This window comes from Parasteatoda tepidariorum, chromosome 5, assembly GCF_982258835.1.
Source record: "Parasteatoda tepidariorum strain Cologne lab strain chromosome 5, Ptep-v5.0, whole genome shotgun sequence".
Taxonomy (NCBI): domain Eukaryota; kingdom Metazoa; phylum Arthropoda; class Arachnida; order Araneae; family Theridiidae; genus Parasteatoda; species Parasteatoda tepidariorum.
The window spans coordinates 80,231,154-80,248,618 of record NC_141759.1 but is presented as its reverse complement, the minus strand read 5'-3'; the positions used below and the strand labels follow the sequence as shown (position 1 = coordinate 80,248,618).

General features: G+C 29.1%; 1 protein-coding gene across 6 annotated transcripts in view; it reads left to right on the top strand.

Annotated features, from left to right (window-relative positions):
* The window catches only part of LOC107457207 (organic cation transporter protein), an 83,041-nt gene that overhangs the window by 42,016 nt on the left and 23,560 nt on the right, over nt 1–17,465 (top strand). For 5 of the 6 annotated variants that reach the window (XM_087164390.1, XM_087164391.1, XM_087164394.1 and 2 more), the window contains exons 2-4: nt 12,596–12,830; nt 15,061–15,279; nt 16,583–16,686. In XM_087164390.1, coding sequence (XP_087020516.1) covers nt 12,596–12,830; nt 15,061–15,279; nt 16,583–16,686 — 558 coding nt within the window. Of the gene's footprint in view, nt 1–4,730; nt 4,833–12,595; nt 12,831–15,060; nt 15,280–16,582; nt 16,687–17,465 lie in introns of those variants that run through there. The other variant, XM_087164393.1, reaches the window with a different exon arrangement.

Sequence of the window (17,465 nt, the reverse complement as noted above, 5' to 3'; positions counted from 1 at the left end):
GTAATAAAAATATTAACTTTCTTTAAGCTCAGATATTGTAATCCAGTTTCATATCTTTACGAAATGACGAATTCAGGAAAATGCATAAATATATTTCCAAGAATTTATTACCCCTTAATAAATGTTAGAATTGTTGGTGCTAGAAATGTTAGAATTGCTATCTCGTTTATATCTACTTCTAATATTGAAGCGACAACTACGGGGTAATAAAAATATTAACTTTATTTAAGCTCAGATATTGTAATCCAGTTTCATATCTTTACGAAATGACGAATTCAGGAAAATGCATAAATATATTTCCAAGAATTTATTACCCCTTAATAAATGTTAGAATTGTTGGTGCTAGAAATGTTAGAATTGCTATCTCGTTTATATCTACTTCTAATATTGAAGCGACAACTACGGGGTAATAAAAATATTAACTTTCTTTAAGCTCAGATATTGTAATCCAGTTTCATATCTTTACGAAATGACGCATTCAGGAAAATGCATAAATATATTTCCAAGAATTTATTACCCCTTAATAAATGTTAGAATTGTTGGTGTCAACGCTTTCCTTGATTCAGTCCATCGCATTTTTCTTTCCAAGTTTTCTAACCTTCATTGTAAACACCATTTCTCGTTTGATGATAAAATTTTATCCAACTGTTTATAAACAAGGAAAAAAAATTAGGATTGATGATGAAGATGATAATCGCTTTGAAATTGTACTGTTGAGCTCAAAATCTTACTGTTTATAATAAAAAGCAATTTGGCTAATCGGGTCACTTTGATGTTAAATAATATAAGGCTCTATTTTTCATTTAAGAAGCAAATCATGCCTTGACAAAATGGTTAATAAAACAAAATGAAGTCACAAGATGATTTATTTTTATTACTTTAGAAAAGATAAGTCTTTTTTTATTGCCCATCTGATGAAATATTTATATCTTTAGTTACACGGGAGAGTGTTTTATCTATTTTTAATCTACTAGCTGGAAATAATTATTGACGTAATTTCTCAGAATGTTAATTTACGCAGTGCATTGATTGATAGAGAGCTGAAATGGGCGTCTTGGGATATTCATCCACTTTTAGATGCACCTGGATAATTTTTTTTAAAAATTTTTCCGCACATGCGCTGTATAAAGCAACTACTTCAATTACTCTTATCTGGCGCAGTTTTTATTATAATTTTTTTAATTTTAAAGCAATAATTTCGTTATTAGTTTAAAATTGATTCAAAGGCTTTGTTTAATTTTTTCAAAACTATAACAAAAGTGGCACTAGACCTAGTATATATTTCGGACTTTTACCAAAGGTCTAGTCATACTAGGTCTGGTTAAGTGCCACTGCCCGGTATACATTTGCCCGGTATATCCTACACTGATGTTTTTTTAAGGTCAAGTGCCACTGCCCGGTATACCCTACACTGATGTTTTTTTAAGGTCAAGTGCCATTGCCCGGTATATATTTGCCCGATACTCCAAACACTGATGTTTGTTCTAATCTATCGTCAGTAAGTATTAAAATATCGAATAAATATAATATCAACGAATAAATTAATATCAAATCGGATGTAATAAATATTTTGGACATTCACCAAAGTGACTAATTTGATTGTCAACATTCACCGGTGAAAGTCAACAACCACCGATTTCGATCATTCACAGTAACATGCACATCATTTACATAATAACCTCATCAGGACGATTATTCCATACTTTGCCTAAATAGCATCCGGCATTCCAAAAAATAAAAATAATTGGTTTTGTTGGCGATGATCTTGTGAAGCGATAAAGAATCATGCATAGTACAGGTAACGAAGATATTAACCTCGAAGGAAAAGTGGATGAATAGCCCAAGGAACCGCTAAAATGTGCTCTTTTCTATTCTATATCTTTTACTTATTTTATGAATTGTTTGAAAAGACATCTGTTTATTTATCTTCGCCTTTAGTGAATATTTAACGAGTTTCTATTCGACACTTCAATTTTTTTTAAATTTCACTGATTCCTTTATTTTATTTTAAATTTAATTTTTACTTCATTACAGGGTTCGTACGATATTTGGAAAATTTAAAAAGTGGCGTTAATACTCTGTTTAATAGTTGCAAATTTCTTATTATAAACTTTCATTTTAAAATCAAAAATTAGGTACACCGAATTTCGCGATTACATATAGAGAGCTGTTAACCAATACGGATTTTCCGTAATGAATAGTTTTTATAGTTAAAATGGTCGAAAATTTTATTTTAACACACAATTTTAGCTTTAATTTAAGATGATTTTGAACGCCACTATATATAATGAAATTAATCATACATATAAAGGAAAGTTATTCAAACCTTAGTGAGTATCAATTATGCCTTTCATTTTACAAAAATCAATTATTGTACATATCAAATCATGCTTTATCTTTATTTTACCACGTTTATATTAACTTGCCTTCGTGTATGTCTGTCCGGGTGGAATTTTGTAATCGATTTTAAACTAACTTCTCGACTAGCTACAGACTTCAAACTTGGCACATAGTTCAGAATTGGATGACAATGCATGAAAATGAAGAGAAAAAAGACATACAAAGTAAAATTAAATTAAAATTTAAAAAAAAAATATTTTCGAGATTGTCTTTTGTTGTCGATTCCGTTATTTCAAATTATTATTACATGTCAGGTGAAAAGATTTTTATTGTCGGAGTATTTTTATTGGCTGAAAAATCACGTGTTAGGATCCAGTTTTTCCTTATTCATTTCCAGATTGTTTCGGCTGTCATCAGCATAAAACTAATGACAGTCGTAAAGGTATTGTTTTTCTATTCGCGATCGCAACGCTCGAGTACGCCGTCTAGCGGGAGCCTGTAAATATCGGACATTAATTTATCACGTTTTCATTTAGTTCCATCAAAGTCATTGACTGAATCAGACGCCATTTTTTAGCAGCAAATAAGAAACAAAATTTCCCTAAGGAAAAGGCCGAAGAACTTGAAAAAAATCTCCAGAATATTAGTAAATCTTTCAGGAACAGAACACGCCAAACATTTGAAGAAAAATTCGTCAATAATTTTTAATTTCTATTATCAACAAACTTGCAACTGATGACTTCCGATTTCGGATACTGTTACAGATGTGTGTATTAAGGTAAAATGCATTTCTTCTGTCTTCAATTCATTACGAATTAAAGTGAAGTCAACATTGCTTTCGTCATTCCAGTGAATAAATATGAATTCAGAACATACAGAATTGTAATAGTTATAGAATAGTATATATTTCTGTATCCATATAATTCGGAAAACAACAATAAAAAATTATCCAAGTTACTTGAAATAGTGCCATTTCTGCTGATTCTTAATTAATTTAAATCGTTTTCTTGGTAAGTTTTTTTTAATTTTGAAAGAATAAGTTCAACTAGAATTCAGCTATTCTGTTTTTAGCTACATATTCAAATTCATATCAATTATAAAATTTTGCTGTGTAGTATGTTATCTAAAAGTAATGAAGGTATAAACTATGTATCTATTATTTGAGAATAAAGTTTTCAAACAAGGAACTTATCATTTTGGAATTCTCCGGGAATCATAAATCAGGTAAGTGCAATGATTTTTACAATAAAAAATTTGCTTGTAAATATTTTTTTTTCATTTGATGATGGTTCTCTACAGAATGGTTTTTTACGTCTGATTAAGAACTATAAGAATAATAAAAAAAGAAACAATATGAAAGTTTTTATTTCAATGTTAATAATTCTTAAAATCGTTTTTTTTATCCTAAGAATTCTTTATTTTCCGTTTTTTAGTTTATAATTTTTTAAAAAAATTGTTCTCAAAATACTTTTGAAAAATTAAATGGTATAACATTATGTGTTTATGTATACTTCTTGTATATTCCAATGTTTGAAATAATATGATTCAGAAAAGTATGGAATAAAAATTCGGTACTTACGACGTATTAACGCCACCGCCGCTACAGATTTGGCGGTTTTTAAGTGCCGCCAATCTACACTTAAAATTTTTGCGACAGTTCATAAAATAAAACACTTTATTTGAAATCAAAATAGTTAATTGGATTTCGGTGGAAAATGAGCCGATATAGAGTTTAGCATAGATTCAAAACAATCATATCGCCATATGAACTCTGATGAATAAGATTCCAAATGAAATAACATTTCCAAAACGTACGTTTGCCAAGATAAAGTTTTATGTTGTGGGAATTGGTACATTTTCGTTTTTTCGGTAAAATATTTCCCTCCTGAAAAAATAAAATTGCATCTTGTTTTGTTTTTGGGAAATCCCAAAGACGAATATTCGTAGCACTAAAAATGGCGACAAAAAAGAATTGTTCATTTGTTTTTGTTTCGTCAGCATTCTTTATTTTACGTTTCTTAGTTTCTAAATAATGATTTTTATTGAAACTTGAAATTTTTTGATAAAAATTGTTGTCAAAATGTTTACAAAATTAAATTTCATAAAATTATGAGGCTTATGTATACTTTTTGTTCATTTTAATTTTTGAACTAATATGATTCTTAAAACTATAGAATGTAAAGTTTAAATGGGCCTTTCATGTTATATCATTAAATTTAGTAATACTATTTCTCGGGCATTAGGTTTTAACTCTTATAAGAATATACATATTTTTTTCTGTTAATGTACAAATATTTTTCCGATGTGTTTTGGATATTCCTTCTCTTATAAAAAGAGATACCATTTTGTTTTCGGTTGTGCAAGAAAGAAGATCAAGCATTTTTCTTTTTTAAATTTAATAAGCCACATTAAAGAAGGAACGTTGCAATGCTACAGGCTACATTAACGACGTCTCCAGAGTAACTGAATGACGGTTCATATGGAAATCGCAGGTAAGCGTCTCATACAACAACGCCCCCTATAGTTCGTTGCGATCGCGAATAAAGATTTTTGTATCCCTAATTTAAAATGAAAGTTCTATTATTTTAGTAGTGGTCTTGTAGTAGTCTTGACTACTCTTGACTAAGAAAAATAATCTAAATAAAAATATATATTTTTAAAAACCACGTTTTTTGTAGTGAAGAATAATAATTGAAAAGTAATAATTTTTAAAAAATATAAGATAAAAATTAAAAAAGTTATAATTTAAAATAAAAAAATTCAAAATAAAAAATAATATTTTTAAAAACCACGTTTTTGTAGTGGAGAATAATAATTAAAAAAAATTTAAAAACGAAAAACGTGGGGAGCATGAAATACATAACAGTACATATACACATTTTCTTACTCATACACATGCACAGCCGCATGTACATCCACATACACATGCATATACACATGCATATACACAAACATATTCCACATTCAGATACAATTACAGATATACATACACATATCCTCATGAGCACACATTCACACACTAATATAACATTACTGTTATGTATTTCATGCGCCCCACGTTTTTCGTTTTTCAATTTTTTTTAATTATTATTCTCCATTACAAAAACGTGGTTTTTAAAAATATTATTTTTTGTTTTGAATTTTTTAATTTAAGTCTACAATCAATATTTCTAGTGTTATGTGAAAACGTCAATTTGTCATATTGAATTTTTTCATTGTTTTATTATTTCCCAAGCAAACGGCTTGATTTTTTTTATGGCTACCACAATGTTTGCCAAATCAATGTATTTTACCTTACTGTATGTAATTTAATGATGAATGGGATAGGTGCCCAGTTTATTTATATAAAGAAGAAGAAACCTTAGTGTGCTGAACCCTTGAAAAACTAATAAATTTTTTTTTAAAACTATAAAATCATCTTTTTTTTAATAGCATTATTATCTTTCAATATATTTTATTTCAACTGTTTTAATTTTAATTTGAGATGACTTTTAATGCCGCTATACATAATGAAATTAATCATACATATAAATGCAAGTTATTCAATCATTAGTGCGCTAAGCCTTTTAAAAACTAATAAAATTTTCTTTTAGACATTAAAATTACTATTCTTTTCTAATAGCAACATCTTTTAATAAGTTTCTTTTAAATATTTTTATTTTAATTTGAGATGAATTTGAATGCCACTATACATAAAAGTAAGTTAATGATATTTTAGTGCGTTGAACCTTCGACAAACTAATGGAATTATTTAAAATTATTTACCGTCATAGAGGCGAGTTTGTCCCAAAACATCAACCATTCTCATGTCTTCTCGGTGGAGCTCAAACTTACATTGTTGTAAAATTTTTGATTAGAAGCATGTAATCATACACATTGTAAGATTTCAATTTTCATTAACTCTCCATTTTAATAAACATTTCTTAAGGAAATACACAAAAATAAATAATTTGTAACATTTGGAGATCCTGTGAGAGTTAGGCGCTCCTGTCTTGGCGAGTGGTGGCTATTTGGCGATGAGATGTTGAGTTGGATCCAGAAAGTGAAAATGAGATCACTGCTTTTGAACGTTCTCTCGCTCGAGATTTTTATTTTTTATATTATTTCGTGTGTTGTCTGAATGTTATGTTTGTTTGTATTTGTGTGTGTTGTGGAAATAGAATATTTAATAAATAATAGATTTCCAATCATGGAATATTTATTTGCCACACATTACAACATATCTGGTATGAATAAGCTGTTTTACACCAATTAGAAAAAAAAAGGAGCGTATAAGAAAAATATATCTCCCTTAGTAACTTTTGTTCTCAGGATCATATATTTTAGAACAACTTGGCTAATTTTAATGATTTCAAAGGATGACCTCAAATATGCTTATCAATTAGAGGAGATATTTTAATTTGCGAAATAAAACACTCACACAAATTAATAAATGACACAAAAAAAAGCTGAAAAACTATTTCAAACTTTTTTATTTTATCATTAAAAATTACGAAGTTTAAAATCATTAAGAAACTTATAAAGCATATAATTAAAAAATTTTTTGAAACAATTTAAAATCTTTTTATTTATTAAAATTATAAAAAATACAAAATCATCATTAAAATTTCTTTTTGCATGAAATTATCTTCAAATAAGCGAATTTTGTAACTGTGCTCAAACACTTTTCAATTCGCTTAAAAATTTTATGATATAAAGCGATATACGCAAAAAGTGAAGCATCTCTAACTTTTGTCCTTTACCCAGAATTAGGACCATATTTTCTAGACTGCTGCTTTTGTTAATCAAAAATCCGAATCTGTCAAAAATTTTGTATACTTATTAGGAGAATGAGCCCTTTTTGCATCTGATATCGTTACCTAAAATATCATCCTTGCTAATTAATTAGCGTATTTGAGATCACACTTTTAAACTATTATTCTCCCCTTTTTTTGTTGCTCATTATGTGTAGACAGTCAAAAATTTTTAAAGCTTGTCAAACATAATTATGGTTCAAATTCGCAAAACATTAATATCGAACTACATTGAGCTTTACTTCTAAAATTTAATTACACGATACGATAGTTACAACTTGTAAGGGAACTTAGTTCAATTTACCAAATTTAAACCGAGATGCTGTTTTTTACATGTAACCGTCGTTGAACAGCCGACTCAACATTTGAGTTTACGACTACCATCGTTAAAATTTTGAACGTAATTCAGAAGACAAGGGAACTCCTGAAGCAAGTATTAAGAGGAATTTGCCTTCATGTTAGACTTGGATGGTTGTGGAAACTAACCTGCATTTGCGTTACATGGAAAAGAAAACCACGAAAATCTCCCACGGTCGGTCCTACGGCAAGGGAACTGTAACCCATGATCTGTCGGATAATTTACGTCAGCGCTGTAGTCTGTGCAAAACGGGTGTGGAATTCGTACCGATCAGCCATCGCAGGGATTCGAACCCAGGTTACTTCATTGGAAGGCGAGTGCTCTATCCCCTGAGCCACCATGACTCGCTGATTTTTTTATAAAAAATTTCAAGATTCTGTTTTATATGGTTCATTGAACCAGTATATCGATTTTCTTACCGTCGACTTAGACCTCATGTAGAGGCACGCAGTGATTACTTTCAGAAGATTATATAAATTAAGTTATTAAAAAAACATGTCTTTCATGGTAGGCCAGAAGAATGAAAGAGAAAATTTGTCTTCTTCTCTTCTTCTATTCTTTCTTTTCCATCTCTCATCTTTTTTTTCTTTTTTTTTAATTAGAAAAACACCAAATATATCCTTTTAAGTGGTGTTAAAAGATAAGAGTTATTTTATTTAGGTTTAAGTTAAAGGAAAGATGAATATCATATTACATATCTGATTGTGGCATCTTTTGAGTCACATGTGAATGATGTATGTATCTAATTTTAATCTTCTAGCTGTATGCTATATAATACAAATCTGCTTACATAATTTTGATTAAAAGATTTTGTCATGGCAATAAACTGTGTAGTGATAAAGTTTAAATTTATCTCCTAGCTTTTAATATTTTATTTTACTTTGTTCACCATTAAAAAGCATATTAAATTATTCATTAATTTTTTTAAGAATATTAAACAGAAATTTTAAGTTTTAGCTTAATTTTTCTGTTTTTTTGCTTCCATATATAGATTCAATTTATGCAATATGAATGTAAGTTTTATAGGACTAGTTGAGCATTGAATTTAAGATTAAAATAATCATCTCCGAGTTATTAACGTTTTTTTTTTCGGTTCGCGATAAAAGAAATATCGTTTATAAACTTATTTTTTGTTACATTTTCCTTTAATTTTTCTATTTTTCACTGTTCAAATTATATGAACGTAACATCTACAAATGATGTTTTTTTTCTGGGGGGGGGGAGGCAAATTCGTCTGGGCAATTAGATTTTTAGTTTACAAAAACCTTGTGTTTTGCTGAAAAATGGATTTCTTAGATTCTCAATTCCTACTGTAGAAATCCTGAAGAAATTGCGAACAACTGATTGAACCTTTTATAAAACATGATAATTACTAGATGTTTCCCTTTTTCTCATGTTTAATTAAACAATAAAAAAATTAAATATCAAGTATTTTACATTTATATATATACGCACACAACAATATGGAAAAGACCCTAGAAATACTTCAGATATTATTTTATAAATTTAGATATGTTTAGTTCATGCAATTAAATTTCCGGCAATAAATTTCGATCGAAAACAAGTATTTATTAAAAACCTTGATCAGAAAATTAAGCAATAAACTTGTAACTTTCATTGATCACTTTAGGTTTTCTTTGCTATAACTACATAAAATTTCGTAAGCATAGCTTAAATATTTACGGAGATATGGATATTTTTATAAAAGAATACTAATTTTTTGTTTTACGTTTTTTGTTATAACTCTAAAAATCTTCAATAATGTTAAACAAAATTATTGGAGCAAATTAATTTCAAAATTAATGGTTTAAAATTTGGAGAAAAAAATTGTTGAAAACTGCGCAAGATATTTAGAGTCGTAATTTAGAGTTAAAAATTGTTATGAAAAAAGTTTGATTTGAATATCTTAAAAATTTAAAAAGTTTCAAGCAATTTTAAAATGAGGTTTTGAACTTTTTAAAAGAAAGTTCAAACTGAAAGAAACTAAATTGAATTACTACAAAATGAATTTTACACAAATTTTATTTTGTAGTATTACAAATTACACTACCCCATAATAATCTATAGTAAAATTTGAGAAAAACCCCTAATCATTCTTAGTTTTATTTTTAAAAAAATAAAAAACCTACTTAAAAATTGCTTGAAATTTCTTTAAATTTTGAATATACTTAAATCAGACTTTTTTCATTAGATTTCACAATTCACTGCAAAATTGTAAAAAAAAAAAAAAAAAAAAAAAAAATTTTTTTTTTGCTCAAGCGCAGTATTAAAGAACTACTTTAAAAACTCATATCTTACGCAGCTTTTTTAAAAAACATTTTAATCTTAAAACAATATTTTTATCAATAATTTTAACGTTCACCAAAAATATTTTTAAAGTTATGGCAAAAAACTGTAAGACAAAATAGCTATTTATAAAAATATCCATATCTTCATGAATATTTAGGCTAGGCTGGCAAAATTCTAAGCCTTAATTACAAATAACAAACAAAGTAATCGATACAAGTTACGAGCTTATTGCTTTATTTTTTGGCATAGGGTGTTCAAAAATGGTTTACCATCATATTTATTGTCGGTCCCTCAAACTTTTGAAACCTTCTAACCTCATTGCTAAGCATGAAAAATCGCATGAATTAAACGCTTCTAAAGTTATAAAATAATTCTTGAAAAATTTACATGTATCTCTGCTATTATTATAGGGTAGTGTATATAGTGATATAAAGAGTACCCAGCCGATTCTACTCTGGAAATATCTTCCGGAAATATATTCTCTTGAAACATCTTCTCATCGTAAAAGAAAATGAAAAGATTGTTCGCGAATTTATGCCCTTAATTGAAGCAGAATCTTCCTATTTATCTTTTGTGTGTCAATATTTTACAAGGACGACAAAAATGATCAGACTTTGAAAAAAGAAATATATTTTACCTATTATCACTGACGGTCACGGGTAAATGCGTAGTCTAACTGTCTGGTCTCTTTTACAAAACATGAAGACCTCTAATATAGAGAAGAATAGTATAATTAGGAAGAATAGGTTTAATAAAGGATTAAACAAGTTTATTTTTCTCCCTTGCCAAGTATGAAATGCTTCTATACAAACTCATTTTTTTTCTTCTTATTTCTCAAGAAATACTTTAAGAATTATTTCAAAGCTTTAAGAATTGGTTAGGTCATGCGATTTCTCAAACATATCAATATTTAAACCGGTGATAAATTACAAACGAAAAAGAAATTTTTTGAACACCTCATGCTATAAGTTTGTAACTTATATCAATTATATTGGTTATTATATGCCAGGTGTGGCCAAGCTCCTTGATAGTCGAGCTATTTTTCAAAATTTGAAATTTTTCACGAGCCGCAATTAAATACGTATTTAAAAGGCATAAGAAAAGGTATTAAATTTTTTTTTCTGCATACATTATATTTATTGAGAACACATAAGTAAAAGTACAAAATATTTGTGTTGAATTTAAATATTAAAAATTAAACACATTTATTTTACTTCTCTTGATAATTTTTTAAAATTTGGTGAATAATTGGCGTCAGCACTTCTCAGTAATTCTTTGAGATTCTGGTTAGTTAATACTGATTTGGATTTCATGAATTTTAAAGTGGAATAAAATGATTAACATAAGTACGTTGTTCCGAATATTGAAATAGTTCTACAATCAGCCTTTTTTAGTTCAGGAAACTTCGATTCTGGTACAAATTTCCGAAATTCAGTAATCGACGTCGACTTATATTTTAATTGTAGAACTTGATCTTCTTGCATCTCTATTAATTCTAATTCTCCAGATGCTTTTTGTGTCATAATTATATTGGAAATGGAAAATTCACCTTGAATTGAACAACGTTGTGCTTAGTCTGTCATATTTATTTCTCAGTAATTTAAAAGACATTTTGAAACACATACGGAACGAAAAAAATTTTTTGAAATATAATGGCACAAAAATTAAAAAATTCGGGTACATTTATCGAGAGCCACAAGTAATCCTTCAAAGAGCCACATGTGGCTCGCGAGCCGCAGGTTGGCCACCTCTGTTATATGCTATAAAGGCACAGATGCTTTTTAAACCTAGATTAAATATTCAGGGAGATATGGGCATTTTTATTAAAAAAAACTAGTTTTTTTTGCATTAATTTTCTTACTACAACGGCAAATATATTCAAGAAAATTAAACTTAACAGAGTGATAGTAGAGTAAATTAAAAAAAAAAGGTGAAAATTGCGCAATTTTGAGTACTTAAAGTAATCCGAATACCCAAATTTCACTACACTATTTCAAACGGTTATGGAAATAAATACAAGTGAGTTACACACATTCACAAACTCTTCTTTTTAATATAATAAATTGTGCTTTGATTGTGTACTTATATGCCATTTGCTTTTCTACTGCAAATTAAACAAAGTTAAGCTTAAAAGCATTAAAAAAATTGTTTTCTTTCCCAATTTACTGAAAATATTGCATTTTGTTGCTTCCTTAAAGATAAATATATTTTAATAATTATGACTCGCTAATATATTTTTTAATCCCATTATTAAAATTAAAAAAAATTATCACTATACATATTAAAAAATAATACCCAAAACTATTTACCTGTTATAAAACTTAAGTTTTTGAAAAATTTATCAGAACTATGTTACGTGACTAGCTTTTCACTACCACGAGTCACTAAATTTATAATCACTACCCCTCCTTCCTTCAAATGGTCTAAGGCAATTTACTCGCTCTTGCTTTGTTAACACTCAGTGGGCACCCTTATTTGGATGAAAATATTGATTTCTATATATATGCAAAATGTTTTTTCTACTTATTGTGCTGCCATCTAGTGGACATTTTGAAAACTTCAAAGCACCTTTCTGAAAACAATAGTAAGGGAAAGTCTGGTGTAAAAATGTCCTCAAGATATTATTCCGAACTCTTCACTTATAATTTTCAAAACTTAGAACAAACAACAAACTTAGAACAAACTTAGAAAAAACAACAGTTAAACAACTTTATACAAAATCTTAATTTTTTTTTTTTTACCAAAATTTACAATATTATTTTTACGTAACGCGCAAAATCTCTTTATCTTGATCAATATTTAATTTTTGTTTCAGGACTACCTGCGTTGAATACGCGGCGGTCAAAAAATCAAGGAAGATGCCGACAGAGGAAAAGTCCTCGCGCTCCGCTGTTGAGGAGGAGTTTACGGACATCGTAGGAGGCCATGGCAAATGGCAAATGAAAATGTATTTCTTCTGCTTCTTGTGTTCCTGGCCACATTGCTTTCACAACCTCATCATGACTTTCTTTGCCCCAAACGTCGACCACTGGTGTGCGAGACCACCAGATGTAAGTATGCATGGTGGTCTCAATACAAAAAGCTTATGATTATTTTTGGTAATATCTGTCGTCACCTTGAAATATTGCTTTTTAGCTCAATAATGCCCAAGACAAAATTTTTGATGGATTTCCATTGATGGATCAACATAATCTTGATTGTAAACATCAATAGTTCCATCATGAACCATTATATTTTTTGATGGTAACCAATATAAGTAACCATCACCTCAATGTAGGAATTCGGTCAGATTTATGAGGGTCCAACTTAAGAATATCAACTTGTTTTGATGGTTTGTTCATGTTGAACCATGACGAATTTCCATCATAGTATCTTAGAAATCAAATGTTGGAACGATCATGAACAACCACCATCCCAATGCAGGAATTCGGACTGATTTATGATGATCCAACATAAGATAACCCCCAAATTGTTCTGATGGTATATTCCTAAGAACCAACAAGAATTCCCCTTAAACCATCATGGAAATGTATAGTTGGTGGAACCACCACGGATTGTTGGTCCATGAGAGTCAAACCTCTCTTGATGGTTAACCATCATAGCATTAAAGTAGTAGCATTCATGGAATGATGGAAGTTTGTTAGTCTCTCAAAAACGATGAACATATAATGTAAAATGTTGGTGACTATCAAATGATGATGGACCATTATGAATCGCACAGAAACTAACATAAACCATCGAAATTTTTTGATGGGACCATCAAAAATTTTGACTTGGGTATACTGTTGTGTGTTTGTGACAGTTAATGTAAATGGTTCGGTTAAGTTTTACACATCTCATAGTTCGTCTAAATATATCCTTTAACTATACTTATTCTTGAGTATTGAATAAGAACACTTTTATCCGACTGAATAGTTCAATGCTGTCCTATTAAATTTTCTAAAACTGCCATATAAGCTGTTTTTATTTTAACCTGTAACTGTATACTTGTGTATAGATTACAAAATGATATTTTTTCTATTAAATATTCTAATATTGGCTTGTAGAATTTGCTGAAACCCCCTTATTGAATATCTTAAATGTATCTAACAATTATATATTAATTCTTGTGTATTGATGAAGTGTAATTTTATCCTATTGAATATTTTAACATTGCATGTCCCAAACTCCCTTATTGTATATGTTAAATTCACCTAACAGAAATACTAATTCTTGTGTATTGACAAAGTATAATTTTATCCTATTGAATATTTCAATCTTGTCCTATGAACTTATCTAAAACTCTCTCGCTGTAACATCTTAAATTTATCCAACAGTTATATTAGTTCTTGTGTTTTGACGAAATGTAATTTTATCTTATTGAATAATTATCTTGTGAATTATCTTATCTTAATATTATAATTATTCAATAATTATCTTATTGAATAATAACTTATTAATCTTGTTCTATGGACTTTTGTAAAACTTTCTTATTGACTATTCTAATCATGTCACAATGTACTCATCTTGTAACTGAACAAATTTGTTTGAATTAACAAAGTGCAATTTTATCATATTTATCCTATTATTATTTAAGAATGTCTCACTGACGGATCACTTTTATTGACTTTTCTTTTTTCTTTTTTTTTCTTTTCTTCCAGACGTGGACACGTACCTAGGTTTGCAAAACCCTTAACCGTATAGTCCACGTCTGGCCGACAGTCTAACTCGCACAATAAACAGAACATAAGCAAACAATTACAAAATTCGTAACTACGCCACAAATACAAAGCACAATTGCGTTATGCAGATGACAATAATGTGTATCACACTAGTTAATAAAAAATAAATAAATAAAAAAAATGAAACAACAGATGAAGCAAGAACAATAGTGAGCACACCAGTACATATAGGTGAACAGCAAATGGATATGAAAAACAGCGTATGTAGTTGTTGACAAGAAGAAACGTATTTTTTCTTTTTTGAAATTTTCGTTGTGTCAAATTTTGAAGAATAATAAAAAAAGAGAAACGAAAATTTAAAAGTTTTTCAAAAGTCTAAAAAGTTATGGAAAAAAGTTGTTTTTTTTTTTTTTTTTTTTTTTTTTTCCCCTAAAGTTTTTTAAGGTTTCACGAAGATCAAAATTTTGTAGGAAACATTTATAATGCAAATGTATCTAGCTGTCGATGAATTTCATTCTTAGCGAATGTAGTATTTGCTGGTACTTTTGTTGACTAAACTTTATCTTATAAATATAGTAAAATTACCCTGTTTCAATGAAAACTTCTTTTTGTCCTTCAGATGTTGGCGGCAAATATATCAGCCAATGAGTGGAGAAATCAATCCATTCCTTTAGTCGTGAATCGAGCTGGACTCATTCAGAAAAGTCAGTGCACTCTGTACAAAAGTATCTTGGTAAATGGTTCACTTTTCGTACCTTCAACATCTGAAAGTGCAGCAGAATCGTGCAAATCTTGGGAATATGACGATTCTTTTTACAAATCAACTATGGTGGATGATGTAAGCAAGATTAATTACGTATATTTTTCTATTAATGAACCATTTAAAACTAAAATTGAATGTTACGAGAGTTACTAATTCACGACGTGAATATCTCTTTACTGTTTCGGTTTGAATGTTTATGTTTGCCTCTTAAGTAAGGTGATGCCCGAAGCAAGGAAAGAGGTTCAACCGGTTCTGTTACATAGTTATAGTTTGTCTAAGCTAAGAACTCCTCCCGCCATAAAGTCTGGTGCCGTCTGGTGCCATGGAAACAAGAATGGCGCATTTTAGGGAGGGTAGCTTCATACTCCCTTTCTTTCGCCGAGCCGAGCAGAAAACACTCCAAAACAGTGACCCTGCACACCTACTTGAAATAGTCATACCTCGTTACCATAGTCACCTCCACAGGTCCAGACGAATATTTCGAGGAGTTCTTATTTTAGACAAACTATGTGAAAGTCTGCTTTGTGTATGTTTGAGAATAACGCATAACAACATAATTTTATTTCATGATTTGTATTGCTTTAGTATTAAAATAAAATTAATAAATGAAATTGGTAAGTTTTTTATCTCTCATTCAACGTTTTTTTTATTAAATTTTGCTCACCGAGTTTTTGAAAATTTTTTCTGCTTGTTATGATATTTGAAACCGAGAATTTTCCCATCGTTCAGAAATATATTTCCTCCTCGGGGGAATGAGTAAGGGTTTTCAGTTTTGGTATCAGTTTTCACTCAGGAAATATTTCAGCTCGTTTGAAATAGAGAAATTTTTTTTAGAAGTCAGATACAAATAAATTATCTATTTTTTTTAATTGTAAATTTAATAACACAAATATTGAGGGAAAAATTGTATTCTTAGAAGAGGCTGTGTTCTTTCATTTATAAGATGTGAGGGGCTAAAGCCCTCTCTGACCCCTTCCCTGTTCCGCTGTTGCGTATTAGACTTGACTGAAAAATCAACCACTTACGGATTGTTCACATATATGCAGACTTTTTTCAGCTTAAATGGAACAATTTTATTAAGTATTTAAAATGATTGCGAATGTTCACTATAACAAACTTGTTTTTGTTTAATAAAATTAATTTATTTGACCAACAAACATTTTAAACATGTATACATACGAATAACAGAGCACGGACGACTCTGTTATCACAGACTCAATGAGTGAGTTGTTTTTTTCCTGCCTTTAACAAAATCGGTGTTTTGAAATATACTAAGTGGGGATTGCACAATTAAATTACGTTGCTTATTTTGTGTTAAAACGAATTGACGAATCAAGTATATATTTCGAGTTTAATTTTAATACTCTTTTTCTTTCAGTGGGATTTAGTGTGTGACCGGGAGTGGTTGATTTCTGTTTCAAAAACTGTTTACATGGTTGCATTTTTAATTGCAGCAACATTATGTGGTCAGCTATCAGACAAGTAAGTCAACTTACATTTACTATATTATATCCGATCCGTGTAAATATTGTATCCATGTGAACAAATCCATATAATACTGTTGAAGAAAATATGTTTACATATTCTCAGATCAGAACAAATCCGTCTGTGGGCGATTCCACGAAAAGTGGTCCTGAGTGACTAAATTTTCAAAATTATCGTAAAATCAAAAATGACACAATTTCGGAATCTAGAAGATGTACATTTTTTAATAGTTAAGATAGTTTTTTGAATTACAAAAAATATTTATGTGAATTCTAACAAAAGGTGGAACACTATGAATTTTAACAGGAGTTCTCTTCTTTGTTATGTTATATTCCAATGGAGTTCTTAAAATATTAAAGAGCAATAAAATACTTTTTAGTAATAAATATAACTATTTTACTCTTTTATCATTGTTTAATGTATTTTTTTAATTTGGCCTAAATTTTTTTGCTTGTTTAAAAGTCGATTAATCAAGATAGTCTAATTTCCCAGTAACACACGTAACATAATTTTGCATTTTTTTCTGTAAAAACTTTAGTAGAAAAGAAAATTTAAAAATTTTTTGTTTTATAAATTAAGAAGGCAAGATATGCAACGGAAAAAGTTCTCGAATTAAAACTGCCAATAGTTAAAATTTTATAATTAATTTTATTCAAGGTAACACACGTAACGAAAAGTTACGCGCGTTACTGTTATGTGTGTTAGAGGTACTTATACGCTTTAATTATTTATTTATTTTCAATAAAAGATTTAAATCATGTTCGGACAATCCGCCG